Genomic DNA, 15158 nt, shown 5'->3' on the forward strand with positions numbered 1-15158 from the left:
CAAAAAGATTTTGACAAGTTCCCGTAAAGAAATTAACTGCTGATATTATTATGTACTATGTATGGTTAAGTTAAGTTACTGTACCCGACAGCTTAATACAGTTTCAAAACAATGAGTTTGTGACCTTGAAAGGGTGACTGCTTTCGCTTGAGGTGAACGAGTAATGAAGGTAACTTGAATAGTTTAAATTTTTTTATGAAATTTGGGACACTGAACAGCAAGTGTTATATGATTGTAGGTGTAGATCGTTCATCTTAGTATAGTCCAGGGACTGTTTTTGTTGTTGTAGGCTGACATCTGAAGATGATTACCGCTAAGGTTGTCGAAACGTCAGTCAACAACTACAAAAACAGTCCTTCTCAGGACTATACTAATCTGGACGATCTACATCTACAAGCATGTAACGAAACTCCCGGGCTCAAACCATTTACTTTAAGTGTTATATGAAGTAATTGCTAAAAATTCAAAATGGACGACGACAAATGCCCACTGCAATACCATGAATTCAAGGTTTTAGATCATAGCAAAATGTGCCCGTCGTATACGAACGTCTTGAAAAAGAGTTTAGATCAAGGTATTGGGATAGAGGATCTTTCTATGCTTCAGAGTGACCTAGAAACGTTACTGGCTGCCGTGAATCGACGATCTCGGCTTCTTGAATCTGAAAATAAAGTTTTAGTTGATTGGCTTGATAGAAAAGACAAGAAAGGCACGAGACAGAAAGAGATAGAGATTCTGAACTCTTTAAAAAGATGCAAACCTTCTTCTCTGGACGATAGAAGCAAGGCAAGGACATCAATTTTCAAATTCTGTATTTACTTCATACTTTGATGATCTGTCGAGAACATTATCACTCGACATTTACTTTTTTTCACAAAGGTCTTTCACAAATTTCGTCTGTTTTGCATTGTAGAAGCAGAAAATAGACGACAAAGCCTTTGGTCAAAAGGCCAAGGGTTATAAAAAATCTTCTGGGACCAGAACTGATTATTTCGAGGCGGAAGATGACACAACTATGGTCAAATCAAAGGCTGCTGATGCACCGAATAGATTTTGGGCAATGGTTGAGCCGTATTGTGCAGACATTACAATGGATGATATCAGATATCTGGAAGAATCAATAAAAGCATCTGAAGATCTTGATGAATATTTTAAGGTGAGGGTTTCCAAGACCGAACCATTGATTCTACATGTATTGCCACAAAGAAAAATTATCTTGCATGTATGAAAACTCCTAGTGAATTTTTCAAGCACAAAATATGGAAAAATGATTTGAATAACCAGTTTGAATAACCGTTTAAATTTACTTTTAAAGTAAAATCAGCCAATATGTCTTGCAAGGGTACTCTATGAGACAATATGTCTTAAAGAAATTTACTCATAAACATGAAATTAAAGCTACGCGTTTATTTTAATAATAAATGTTCTTTCAAGACACTTGGTGCAATATGTCAAAACTAAAAATTTGGTTTGGGACCAAATTTGGTTTCAGTTATTTAACCAACCCTTAAATGGTAATAATTATGTAAGCTGTCCAAAATTTTAGTTGCAAAATGTTTATTACCGTGTCATTGCAGCGAAGGTAAACATGCAGTAACCTTACATGGTTTCTCACAAAAAATTTTATAGTAACTTCAGCTTACTAGAGCAGTAAAAAACATTCTAGTGAATCAGTGATCATCCATTCAAGTCAGTAATGAAGAGGTGCAATTGTGCAGTGCTTTCATTGAGATTCATAATTGCAGGCTGTGATACAAAAATAGGCGTCTCAGGTTCAAAAATTATCTAAAAGTCAAATTTCATATTTTATATTTTCATAACACTTGTGACATTTGTAGTCTTTAACTTTATTTGGGCACTTGAATTTCTACCTTTTTGACCGTACCATAAATAAGCGTCGCAGCACTGAATTTTTACAGAATTAAGTTACAATTACAATTCAGTCTAATGTGTTGTATTGTTTAAGTTTTAATACAAAATAGATAAATATGATAGTTTATTACAGATATACTATACTTTTTTCTATTTTTTTTCTGGCTTTCTGGTAAATAAACGGCTGTTCTTCGCTAAATCCGGAAATAGGCGGCGACAGACCACTAGAAACGGCGTCTTAATGAAAACACTGATTATGAGATAATTATGAATCGGGTGCAACGTCCTTAATGATGACCTAAAATCTACTGATAATTGTAAATAAAAAAAAGAAAGAATGACATCACCTTCGAACGGGGAGGTGACGCTTATAACAGGGAGAAGTTAAAGACATGATCCTTTTGTCGGCAAATTGCGAGATTAGTTTACTTAATATGGATTGCATGACGCGTAACTGGAATCACGAACAAGATTTTTTGCAATTCGAAAAATGTCACCCGAAAACAAATCAGCACAGCGCGAGTGTTACTCAAAAGATGTTTCCCAATCGCACTGTTCGCACAGTCACTGGAAATAAGATTGTTGTTGTTGCAATCACGCTTGGGTTGTTCTCGTGTTGAAACAGTTTTATTTCCGAAATTGCGAAGGAAGATGGTACATGCTGTTTGAATCACTCAACCTTCGAGAAGTTCCACATTCATAGCAGGCCTCGCCCACAAATTTAAACTCGTAAACAAAATTACCAGACATTTTGGCTGGTAGAGGACTAGAAGCTCTTCGGAGGTTGTTCGCAGAATAGTTTTTTTCAAAAATGTAAGGATGACATTGCTTGCGAAAAACAAATTCTCGGATGTTAGTGTTCTCTTAGTTTGCATCTTGATATCATTTAATGCTGCCTCATCCAGGGAAGTTGAATGAAAGAAAAGCAATTGGTATGTCCAAAAGACCTCTTTCTTTTGTGGAATCTGTTTTAATTAAGTTGACTAATCTCCTTGCTTTGCCGACAAGAGGATTATGTCTTTAACTTATTCCTGTTTTAAACGTCCGCTTCCCGTTTTGGGATGATGTCATCTTGCGCCGTCTTTACTATAAATGTCATTATAATCTTTAGTTTTCATCAAAGCAGACGTGGTGCCTAATGAGAAGTCTGCCGTGATGTCTTGTGTCATTTAATTAATCTTAATGTTTTGTTTTAGAACACTCCTTTTTAGAACCACTAAAGTTTTAGATGTTGTTTACTATAGCAAATACGCTCGTCATTGAAAGCAGCATTTTGAAGTTCTTTGTTTTGGCCACATTAAAAATCTCCAATATCTTGACCGACGAACAAGCGGCGTGCGTAAGCTGTTCAAGAAAGTCTTCCGTCATTATAAAAGTTCTATTCAATAAAATAATCGCACCAATCAATTAGATATTAGATTTTCGAGTCAGGATGATTTCTTGTTCAATTCAACTTCCTTCCGGCTTTTCCTTTTCCAGTGACGTTAGAAGAAAACCTCCCTCGGTTTTCTTTAAAGCGGGCAAGTCCCTTATTCACTTTGCATTAAAGTATCAAAATTACAATCGGGAGAATGTTTACCATTTTCCATGTTCACCATTTTCCATGTTTACCATTTTCCATGTTCACCATTTTCCATGTTCACCATTTTCCATGTTCACCATTTTCCATGTTCACCATTTTCTATGTTCACCATTTTCCATGTTCACCATTTTCCATGTTCACCATTTTCCATGTTCACCATGTTCACCATTTTCCATGTTCACCATTTTCCATGTTCACCATTTTCCATGTTTACCATTTTCCATGTCCACCATTTTCCATGTTCAACAAGTTCATTAGGTCTATTTTTACGCCATAACATACGTATCTATACATTGCAATCCAGTGGGCTTCTAAAGAATTGCGTGTGAACTTTCTGCAATTTTTCTTTATTAGGCAAAATTTGTTGTTATACATAACTTGCTAAGATGGAAAGAGTTTCTTAGGAAACCTATTTTTGTTTTCCTGCATGACAGTAATGGCATAATTTGCTTCACGACAGATTCTCGTGTTACGTTTTCTATTAACATTAATGTATAAAGACATGTGTAAAAATGAGACACGTTTTTGCATCACGTTGTACAATGTTCATACTTTGATTTTTCAATTGTATCTAATGCATGATACAATATGCATAAAATATAATTTTACTGCCAAATTGTAACTCATACATTACTAGATGCGAACTTCCTCCCCCATCGGTCTCCCTTCTTCTTTTGCTTTTCGATGTTGTTCTTGCTCATAATGTTTGCAATCGATCGTCGTGCGATGCTGTAATCACACGTCTAACGAAAAGCAAAGGTTTGAAATTGATATGAACAAGAAATCGCCCAAATTGAAACTCTGACGTCATGAATGTGCACGTGGCTGCTCCGGAAATAGCAGTCGGGAGGAGTCGTCTTTATCATTGAAGGCCCGTTTTGAGTTTGAATAATGTGTACTGTTTTTATATCTTTTTTCTTCATTTTCCTCCAGGTGCCTCCACTTGGAAAACACTACAGTGAAAAATGGGCGATAGAAGATTTGATGGAAGAGCAGGAATCGGGAAAGAAGGTTCGAGATGAAAAGAAGCCGAGCACGTTGAAATCAAGTAATGTGGAAAATTTCGAGGAAAATTCCGTCGAGGATATTCTGAAGAAAGGCTCTACGGACATCAGTTTGCCTGCCGACGATGCCTGCCCCTTTGGACCTCTTACGCAACGACTTCTGTCGGCATTCGTCGAGGAGAACATCATTGCTCCGGTTTCCGAGGATGTGACCGACCCCGGAAAGACCGTTACCGAGTCCGTCGTCATACCGCATGCGCAGGCGGGAAAATCGGTGCACGTTCCTCATGCTCGGAATTTGGAAACTCGACTCAAACAGGAACTTGTGGATCAGGGTATCATCGAGAAGCTTGAAGGTGATTCCGGCGATAAGGTGGACAGTGGCGATGAAGTCTTGTGTGAATTGAAGAAAAAACAAGCGGAGCTGCAAGTTATGGTCAGCTTGAATTTACAGATGAAGCGAGACCTCCTGGAGGCCGCACAGACGGAAGTTCGCAAACAGGAATTACGTCATAGGGTGCAGTCTGCCGACTCCGATGTAATGGAGTGGTTTCGGAAGTTCACAGTTTACCGACAGAACAAAAAGAGTCCGACGCGAAAGGAAAGAGAGATGGCGAACAATGCACTCCGTGTACGAGAGACCTTCGTGAGAGTGCTCAATTCCGAGGAAATATAGCTTGGAAATTTTCCACCATGTTCATATTTGCAACATGTTATGGATTTGCGCATTCTAATTTATCATGTGATTAGGTTTCTGGTATCACGTGACCGTGTAGTGAATCGGAATCAATCATCTTATCGAAGAATGCTTGCTTTCAGGGTACTCGGGGATAGGCTGGTAGGTGGTACAGTTAGTACAAATGAGTTAAGAGGGAATTTCACGACAAACGCTGTCCGTGCACGGGCTCTTTTAATCATCCAAATCTTTGATCATCTGAGTGGCAATAAAATGCATTAGTTTCTGGTTTGTCTTTATAAGCTTACCGGGATCAACCGATGTGATGTATTCTCCGTTTGTTCGCGGTGAGGTCTGGGAACGGTTTCACGAAACACGTAAAGATCTGTGACCCTGTTTGGAATGTTTGGAAGCCTCCAAAAAGTTAATGCTTGGATTGGATTTTTCAGTTGATGGAACGTTGGATCTATGATTGCTCTCATGTTCTAAAACCACCATTTTAATAAGCTTATAAAAGTCGCTCTGCATACAACAATCAATGACGTCATTCGATGCTCCTGCACGCGACCCCAGGAGACTGGAGTGGAAAAACCTTATTGTCGTGTGATAGGGGAAGAAAATAGTCACACGCAATGGGTACACGTTGATGTAGCCGTAGATGCTGAAAACCGTAAACATTCGCGTTAAAGTTCATAGGTCCTTTTTCATAGGCTTATACGTGAAAGGACTTATTTACGAAGAGGTGATACATGTATTATACTTACCAGTGGGTACAACTTGTAGGCCTCTTGTGCCCGGTAGGCGGTAGGACAAATGTGACCAATAAATGGGAATTGAGAAAAAGCTCCGGGCTCTTTAGGGTAAATGTTTGCCTGATAAATGATATGATGTTAAATTTTAAGACCCGTTACCCCACACTAGAGTCAGTCGAAATTGCATCCCCAGGGTTGAAATCATCTCACTCTGAGTCCTGGCTTCTCATTCTATCACGATCGGTGTGGGAACATTCCCCGGGGAGGGAGGTGCTAATTGGCGGGAGGCGTATGGTATTATAGCTTCTTCTTACATAAAGTATTTGTGTGGAGTCTTTACTTTCGTTGAATATTTACTATTTCTTATCTTTCTGTTCCTTGTTGCTAAATTACTACATGTTTTGAGTGTTTGTGAACAATAGTAAGTACTATTTTGGAGTTTGCTTTTGATGTACTCTTACTATGTCCTCAAATGACGAGAAAATGCAACCGTCGAAACATGGTAGTGACTGTCGTGTCGACATGTATTTAAAACTTGAAGCCGTTTACAACAGCAGCGAATCCAGTAGTGGGGACGATGCGTCGAATGAACAACTTTACAGCAGGTATAGTGAAGTGTCTGTTGAAAATGATCGTCTAACGACGGTTTATCGCGATCGGAAGTACGGAGCCAATACAACATATCCCAGTGGAGCTCAGAACTTGAGCAATCGACCACGGCCACCTTCGTTGGATTTGTACAAGTCTTTAATCGAGAAATCTCAGCATCCGATCAAACCAGTACAGCATTCAACTGGGGTGTATAACATGTCTAAACCTGGAGAAAGAACGAAGCCAACCATGTTGCAACGTTCTCTAAATGCTATATCAGGAGTTGGGGATCAGCTGGGAACACGAGATGACAACTTAGGAAAATATGATGTAAGTCACTTGAAACCAAATATTTCTTTTGCTCAAGAGCAATTAAACATGACAAAAGGTTTTCGTATGTACAACCAAGAAGCTAGCCCTACAAGTCCAAGGCCGTCTTTTCCAGTTGCCCCTCATAATCATATCTTATCCTCGTCACCTTATAAACGACCTCCTCCACCTTCAGCATCATTTATGTCCCAAGGACCATCAGTGGCAGGTTTGAAAAATCAACAGAAACATCACAGATGGCATCCAGAATCACAATCCCTTCAGAAAAATGCAACATTTCCAAACAACATGCATCGTAATGTTGAAAGCACAAATTCAACCTGGTCTTCAGGGAAATCCTTCTTCAAAGCAAGTGCAAATGAAGCAACTTTTGAATCTAAAATCATCGCTTTCCTCACATTTCAAGGTCATCCATGCAACACAAATAGCATTCGACTTTCAGTTGGGGCTAACACAAAAAAGGAAATAAATCCTACACTTTACCAATTGCAGAAGAAAGGTATCATAAACAAGGTTAATGACATTCCTCCTACATGGAAACTTTCTCCCAATGTTCAAAATGTTTCAGTCCCCAGCACTCAAACTCAAACCCTTCAACCACCTTCCTCGTCATTTCATCATGACTCATTCCAAAGTAAACATCAACCTATTCGAGCTTCCGAACGAGCAGCCGAAACAAAGTATTTTGGAAATGCTGATGGTAGCAGCAAGGAATTTTTCGAAGACTGTTTCACTTCCATCAACAAAAACCCTGTGAGTGCTTTGAATAACTTTGGTCAAAAACACAAGTGTGTGGTCACATTCGAGACCATTTCCCAAAAGACTTTCGGCAAGCCTTCATTTACTATCGCTGCCAAAGTTGGCGAGAGGAGATTCACTGCTGTGACTGCTAGCAATATTAAAGAAGCCAAGCGACAGGCTGCTGATGTTGCTTTGCGTGAGCTTTCCCAAGGCTCTACAAGGCATGGAGATTCTGCTGATGGTAATCTGTCAGATTTTTCACCTATTCCAAAAAAAAACACATGGACACACTTTGATCACATGGCTGCTTTAAGTCATCAGTTGTTCTCGAGACTTGCCTCGATGGTTTCTGTTTCATTTGCCGGAAGAAAAGTGATTGCATGCATTATTATGAAGACAAGTGCAGAAGACTGTGGACGAGTTGTCAGCCTTGGCGTTGGCAACAGGTGCATTACCGGGGAGAGAATGAGTTTGGAAGGGAAGAAAGTGAATGATTCTCATGCAGAAATCATTGCAAGACGAGGTTTGCTTCGTGTGTTTTATAAAGAAATCAGTAACTATCTTTCCCAAAGGCCATCTATTTTTAGAAAGGTTGATGGTGAAAAAAAGCTTCATCTTGTGGAGGGTGTGACCTTTCACCTGTACATCAGCGTGGCTCCCTGTGGGGATGGGGCACTTTTCTCCTCCAGGCAGATGGTAAGTGTTGCGAGAAATAATGAACCAATCAGCAATCAACACACTCCCACCTTTAGCTCGAAACAACAGGGAATACTTCGTACTAAGATTGAAGATGGCGAGGGGACTCTCCCAATCGACCCAGATGCTCCACCTCAAACATGGGATGGACTGTTGCAAGGGGGAAGGCTACGCACTATGTCTTGCAGCGATAAGATTTGTCGTTGGAATGTACTAGGTTTGCAGGGTGCTTTGCTGACACATTTCATCAAACCTGTTTACTTGGAGAGCTTAACACTTGGCTATCTATATGATCATGGACATCTGTCGCGTGCAGTCTGTTGTCGTCTTGTGCACAAGGATGACCTTAACGGACGTCTGGCATCAGGCTACCATGTGAATCACCCATATATTGGGCGTGTCACTGCCTATGAACCACCTCGGGAAACAGAGAAGACAAACAACATCAGCATAAACTGGGTTCTAGGAGACAAGAATGTTGAAGTAACAGATGGTCGGGATGGTGCTTGCCAGACAAGGACAGCAAATGCACCAACACCTTCTCGACTATGCAAGGCAGCCTTGTTTGGTAACTTTTTGGAGTTGATGAAGAGAGCCCCTGAATATGGTTATACAGTCAATGTGGATTCTTACCAAAGTGCCAAGCTATCAGCTAAAGATTTTTCCCATTGCAAACAGGAAATGAAAAGTCAATTTAGAAAGTCCAAATATGGTCAATGGGTTTCCAAGCCTCCTGAGCAAGATATGTTCAATGAGCCTTTGCCTGCTCTGGATGTATAGGTGTTTGTAAGATTTGAGGTAGAGATTTTTTAGAGTTTAAATAGTAAATATTAAATATATTTACCGTAATAAAAGTACGTCACCAAATTTTATTTTTCGTTTTGTGCATTTCTCAATGAAAGTCAAGGAGGAAAATGTGTCTGTCAATAACTTAACATTAAAACATAATGATATCGTATTCTTTTTGTAATAAGTATACCAGCATGGCGGCCATGAAAACCGCCAAATTTTTTTGCCAATATTTGCTGGCTTTTCATGTTTCGCGCAAAAGTATTTGTGTTGGAATTTGCGAAACGAACGTTCGGATTTTTTAAAGCTATATTGACACAGTTTTGATTAAATGCCCATCCATTCATCGACACCACAGATGAGTTACGGTTGAGTGCACTAAACCTTAAAGGTTTTTAAATTTCCCAACCGCTGCTTGATGTGACAACTGGCGCGATCTTACCAAATTAGGTTTGGCCCAGTTTGACCTTTAAATTGACTAACCAATCAGAATCTCGAAAATGAAATACGTGGCTAGCGTTTGTATTTGAATTTTATTAAGTTTAAACTGAACCTTGCAGTGGTGTTCGATTAAGAGCAAACTGCAATAAATTGTGTATTATTTTCATTTTATGCCGTTACGTTAACCCGAAGTTAATAGAAATTTTTTTTCTGACTATTTTCCTAGTCAAAACGGCATCTGATAAAATTTGAAGCTATTGTATATCATCAAACTATCGCCATGAAGAAGGGACCATTGATGGCAAGGCACATCAAGCAAGAGGACTGTTTATCTCGGGGCTCTAGTCCGAAAGAAATCTCTTTAGAAATACTGGATCCAAAAACAAGAAAGAGATACATTCGAGGGAAATTTCTTGGCAAGGTACAAATGTCGAAAGCTTCATGGAAGCTCGATGCAGTGGCCGTCAATTATACCCCAACTATAACATAAAACTTAGTTCATCTCTTCTACAGTTCTACTTTTATATTAAATAGTCAATTCTTTGCCAAATTTTTAGGGTGGTTTTGCTAAATGTTACGAGCTACAAGATAAAGACACAAACAATGTGTATGCGGGGAAAATTGTACCGAAATCCATGCTGACAAAACCGCATCAAAAGGAGAAGGTACTGCAAATGATTGATCATTATTTCTTCAAAAAAATCAAAACTCGTTTTACTCAAATTTATTTAGACAAACTTGACGAAAACCTATCCAGGCTAAAATTATCTTTTTTCCCTTTACAGATGGCGATGGAAATCGACATTCATCGCAAGCTAAATCACAAACATGTCGTTGGTTTTCATTGCTTCTTCGAAGACGAAAACTTCATATATATTTTACTGGAAATTTGTCGAAAAAGGGTAAGGTCTTTTGTAGAGTTCTTTTGTTTTTTATGCTGCCTGCTTTCTCTTAATCTGTGCGGTCTTACATCACTCCATAGGATAATAGGCACGGGTAACGTAACGGTTTTTGAATTCAAAAATTGTTTTATTTGGCATTCATTGTTTTCGATTTGTAACGTTATTTGACTCATAAATGCGATCAATTTGCTTTAATCTGCTCAGATTTCCCCCCTCATTCGAGAATTCGGCTACAGATTCATGAAATTTTTGTCAAACAACTGTGAAAATGTAGCTTAGCTTAAATACAATTGATACGTTTTATAAAGTCTTTGATGGAGTTGCACAAGAGGCGAAAGGCGTTGACAGAACCCGAGGCTCGATATTACATGAGCCAAATTCTCGTAGGATGCATGTATCTTCACGATGCAAAAATCATCCATCGAGATTTGAAGCTTGGAAACTTGTTCCTTGACGACGACATGAACATAAAGATAGGGGACTTTGGTCTTGCCACAGTTGTGCAAAGCGAAAAAGACAGGAAGAGGTTTGTTGATGTTTGGAACCTCTTTGACAATTTTCATTGTAGCATGTTGTTGAATATTTTCTTCTTTGATTACCAGAACTTTGTGTGGTACGCCCAACTACATTGCTCCTGAGGTGTTAAGCAAGAAAGGTCACAGTTTTGAAGTAGATGTGTGGTCATTGGGCTGTATAATGTGAGTAATGTTCTCATGGTCGTGGGTTATTTTTGAAAGTTATTTGAATTTTTTAAAAAAATCTAATTGAATGCTTAAGGTATACACTGTTGGTTGGCAAACCACCTTTTGAAACTTCTTCACTCAAGGAAACATACAGTCGTATAAAACGAAATGAATATTACATTCCCTCCAAAGTCAGCCCTGTTGCTCAGAAACTAATTGTAAAAATGTTGAGACCTGATCCCTCATGTCGACCAACTATGCATGAAATACGTCAAGATGAGTTTTTCCGTTCTGGGTATCTTCCTTCAACTCTCCCAGCGAGTGCTCTTTCCATGGCTCCACGCTTTAATCCCTCTGCATCAATTTTGGAATCTAAAGCAATCACAGCAAAGGATGCACATTGCATTGACTCCAAGACAGGAGGGCAGAGGCGACCTCTATTTGAACTGAACCATCTGCAGCCTGCTACATCAAAACCAGGCCAGGTGGAAAATCGTAGACGATCACATGCAATGCACGTGATCAATGGTGAAAGCCACGTTATGACAAACGAAGAGGCCAAGAAGCACGGCTTGGGCGACGACGAGGGTGAACAAATACCCAGTGATTTTTATCTCTCTGATTTGCTGAAGCAATTGGTGACGTGTCTTACGTCAAAACCTACGCAAGTTACCAGTGCCAGGCCCACCATCAACCCAGGTGATAATTAGAAATTTAGATAAGAATTTTCTACTCTTTGAAAATTTTGCCAGCTGCATAGTTTTCCCTAAGAAGTAACTAGCGCAATGTTCTGTTTTAGACGATGCAGAAGATCCCGCAAGTAATCCAATATTTTGGATCAGTAAGTGGGTGGATTACTCGGACAAATATGGTCTCGGTTACCAACTCTGTGATGGAAGTTTCGGTGTCCTGTTCAATGATGGCTCGCGACTTTTACTGAAAGAGGATGGAGAGTAAGTACGAATGTTCGTTCGTGCATCATTGTAAAGATTTACTTTAGTCACCCGGGACTTAGAAAAGGAAGTATCAAAAGCAGTTGTGGCTAGCTCATATAGTCATGATTGTCTTGATGCAAAAGGGGACGTACCCCGCCCTACGTAAAAAACTGGAGGGGACTAGAAGTTCTGATGACGACTTTATTAATGTCTTCATTTGATCGATAAACCCTCGGAAAAACCAAGAATTTTAGCCAGACCGATTTCTTCCGTCCTCTATCGATTTCTGGACGTATTTTTTATACAAATTTCATAAAGGCTGGGCAGTGTTACGCTCGCAGACTCCCCTAATGTGCGCTCTTGATTTTATCTGAAGTGCTAAGGCAACTGTTACCCATTTAAATCGTTAAATTGAAAGGAAATTTCATCTAGAGAAAATTATGTTTTTCACTTTATTTAGTACAAACGTTTGACCACCAACATTTTTGCTCTTAAAATGACATCGGTCTGCGATCTAGTCGTCCTATACTTGTTCAAATGTTATGCTTTTTGTCATCTTGTTTACAGGAATTTGCAATACGTCACCCGAGAGGGACAAGAGGAGCATTGTGGTACACTCAACCATTATCCTGAGCAACACAAGAAGAAAGTGACTCTTCTTCAGTATTTCAGGAACTACATGAGCGAGCACCTCCTGCAGGCGGGAGGACCACGTGGCACCGCTGTAGAAGCCAATCAGATGTCGAGATTGCCTTATTTGCGCACTTGGTTTAGAACGCGCAAGGCAATTGTACTTCATTTAAGCAATGGAATATTACAGGTAATTATTGCCAGAGCCTTCCCTAGAACGTTAATATGGGGTGGGGTGTTGTGCCCAACTGTTTTCTTTCGGGAGTGAATTGTTTTAATCCTTAAAGTGCACCTTCTAACCTCAATATTTTTTTTGAACGAATTTGATAAACTGTGGACGTAGGACAATATTTGTGAAAGAATTTTGTGAATTGGATGAAAAATCCTGACGCTACGCATTGTGTAACACAGTTAATATTTGGTAAACAACTGCGTGAGAACTCGTGGCAACACTTGCCAAATAACATTGCAATATTTCACCGAATTATTCTAATGCTACTGCAACCATATACCACGCTCCTTTCGGGCATGTTTTTCAACTTGGAGTAGTAAAAAAATAGCGGCAGATGGATAGAGTTTTATTTTTGTCCGGAATGTACGTCATATTTTAGGTACCAGACTCCAAATGCCAGTACTCCGTTCTTCACAAAAATTGCAGCATTTTGACAAGGCCTAGCGTCAAGATTTTATAGCCTTCTCAAACAATGCTTTCACTGTTATTATTACAAGTTTACATTTTACCGCATGCGTTAGAAAAAGGTTAGGTGCAGTGCTGTAGAACTAAATTTATCAGATGGGGGGCTCTCTTGACGTTAGGGTCAATAGTGCCCTTTTAAAATTACCCATTTCAAAGGTAGAAGGGGACTCCTCCCCAAGCGCCCCTCCCACTTCTACAGCACTGGTTAGATGCACTTAACGTTCAAGGGGCGGCTCTGGTTGTCATATCATTGAAACAATTCACAAGATTATGATATTTATCTATTCTCGCTTGTTTTCTGTTGTTTGTTTTTTTTATGCGAGGCACACGTTTTTCAGGTCACATTTTGTTCATTTTTTGTTTTTTTCATTGTTATTCGAACTGATTTGTCATTAACTTAGTTAATATATCTCAAATGATATTTCATTGTAAAAATTTTGTTTAAGGTATGTTGTCACTGTCCTTTTTTCAAGACAAGTGAGGGAGGCTAACCCCCCCTGCACTATTCCCCGCTTCCGATGCCCCCGTGTGACGTCTTTCTTATTGCATTGATTCTTCACAGGTGAATTTCTTTCAAGATCACACGAAAGTGATATTGTCGCCATGTATGGCGGCCATCACGTACATCGATAAAACCCGCAACGCCCGAACATTCACCTTCAAGGGCATAAAGGAAAACGGGTGTTCTTCGGAACTCGCCGATAGGATGCGCTTTGCGATGGAACGAGTTGAAGAGCTCAAACTATCGCTGAGAAATTACCATCCCACGTCGAGAGATGTTGCAAAGTCGAAGGCCGAAAAGCTTCAGGCCATCGTGAAAAAAGTGTAGTTTGAATATGAAATCCTTCGTGAAGTCCTTTTCTTTTCTTCGTTTTTTTCTCATCGCTTGAAACGTGTTTGGTGAATATCGAATCAAAGAAAATGTTCACGTGTTATGTCAATGTTGAATCTCTACATGCAGGTCCTTCGTTGCTTTCGATTTACATGTGTACACATTTCATGCAATGGATGATGTCTTCATTTCTGTAAATAGACAAGTACGATTTAATTGAAATTATATTCGTCGAGGATTGGTAGTTGAGATTCGTTCAAATCAATTTATTTCACGAGTAGGTTTCTCCCAACATGCTACAGATACTGTTTTCTGAGATACGTGTGTTCACGCACGAGATTTCTGAAACTGATAAGGAAGGTGTTCGTTGCATTCGATTTCAAGCACGAGTGTTTGGATCCTAGGTAGCTCTAGCAGCTCTGCCCGTAAGAAAGCCATAAATTTTAAATTTTTCCCATGATATTTTGCAGCATTTACACACCAGAACGAGTAAATGGTTTTGAATAAATAAGACTTAAATAAGACTATAGACAGCGCATCAGGGCTAACTGCAAGAAATTTTTCCCGGTTTGAAATGTTGGTCAGCCAACATTTCTACTTGACAGGACTGTAAAGTAATCGTATAATCTAATCTCGAGTGAACAATTATCATAAAACATAATGAGTCTGTCGTAAGTGGATAATACACTCAAAATGAACCGGAGATTATGCATTTTAAACAAAGAATGCGTGCAGCTACTGGCGTCATGTCGGTGATTAAACTGCCTTATGAGCGACGTTAATTTTAGCAAATGTCGAACAATGGGAAGGGAAAATAACAAATGAACAGTTTTATGGAAGAAAAGCAGTCTATTTTCGAAGCTTGCGTAGCACATTTTAATACCAGTCTTCGATGACCGACTCGAAGTTAGGGATGTGCATGTATCAGTGGTTGTGCCCCATTTGATTTCTTTCGAAAGCCAATTCACTTTTAAAGAAATCAGTCCGGTACAATTTAATATATGT

The 15158-nt window shown here is 39.3% G+C and overlaps 3 protein-coding genes across 3 annotated transcripts; all 3 read left to right on the forward strand.

Moving 5' to 3' along the window:
* The first annotated feature begins 468 nt into the window (after positions 1-468).
* LOC124452651 (transcriptional adapter 3-like) lies at positions 469-5977 on the forward strand. Its single transcript, XM_047003234.1, has 3 exons — positions 469-786; positions 914-1156; positions 4388-5977. Exons 1-3 carry the CDS (start codon positions 469-471, stop codon positions 5132-5134), a joined length of 1308 nt encoding a protein of 435 aa, XP_046859190.1. The 3' UTR covers positions 5135-5977.
* A 259-nt stretch (positions 5978-6236) lies between these two features.
* LOC124452648 (double-stranded RNA-specific adenosine deaminase-like) lies at positions 6237-9111 on the forward strand. The gene has a single exon (XM_047003231.1). It carries the CDS (start codon positions 6349-6351, stop codon positions 9022-9024), a length of 2676 nt encoding a protein of 891 aa, XP_046859187.1. The 5' UTR covers positions 6237-6348; the 3' UTR covers positions 9025-9111.
* Positions 9112-9554: 443 nt separating this feature from the next.
* Positions 9555-14397, forward strand: LOC124452649 (serine/threonine-protein kinase PLK1-like). Its single transcript, XM_047003232.1, has 9 exons — positions 9555-9895; positions 10032-10139; positions 10260-10376; positions 10685-10902; positions 10979-11074; positions 11154-11758; positions 11859-12012; positions 12562-12814; positions 13884-14397. The coding sequence occupies exons 1-9, from the start codon at positions 9755-9757 to the stop codon at positions 14148-14150; spliced, it is 1959 nt and encodes a 652-aa protein (XP_046859188.1). The 5' UTR covers positions 9555-9754; the 3' UTR covers positions 14151-14397.
* The last annotated feature ends 761 nt before the right edge of the window (positions 14398-15158 follow it).

Source organism: Xenia sp. Carnegie-2017, unplaced genomic scaffold, assembly GCF_021976095.1.
Source record: "Xenia sp. Carnegie-2017 unplaced genomic scaffold, XeniaSp_v1 HiC_scaffold_25, whole genome shotgun sequence".
Lineage (NCBI taxonomy): Eukaryota > Metazoa > Cnidaria > Anthozoa > Malacalcyonacea > Xeniidae > Xenia > Xenia sp. Carnegie-2017.

Coding starts and splice junctions, on each gene's coding strand:
- LOC124452651 (XM_047003234.1), top strand. CDS start 469: ATGGACGACGACAAATGCCCACTGCAATACCATGAATTCAAGGTTTTA. Junction 787..913: donor CTCTGGACGATAGAAGCAAG/GCAAGGACATCA, acceptor TTTGCATTGTAG/AAGCAGAAAATAGACGACAA. Junction 1,157..4,387: donor ATCTTGATGAATATTTTAAG/GTGAGGGTTTCC, acceptor ATTTTCCTCCAG/GTGCCTCCACTTGGAAAACA.
- LOC124452648 (XM_047003231.1), top strand. CDS start 6,349: ATGTCCTCAAATGACGAGAAAATGCAACCGTCGAAACATGGTAGTGAC.
- LOC124452649 (XM_047003232.1), top strand. CDS start 9,755: ATGAAGAAGGGACCATTGATGGCAAGGCACATCAAGCAAGAGGACTGT. Junction 10,377..10,684: donor TGGAAATTTGTCGAAAAAGG/GTAAGGTCTTTT, acceptor CGTTTTATAAAG/TCTTTGATGGAGTTGCACAA. Junction 12,013..12,561: donor TTACTGAAAGAGGATGGAGA/GTAAGTACGAAT, acceptor TCTTGTTTACAG/GAATTTGCAATACGTCACCC.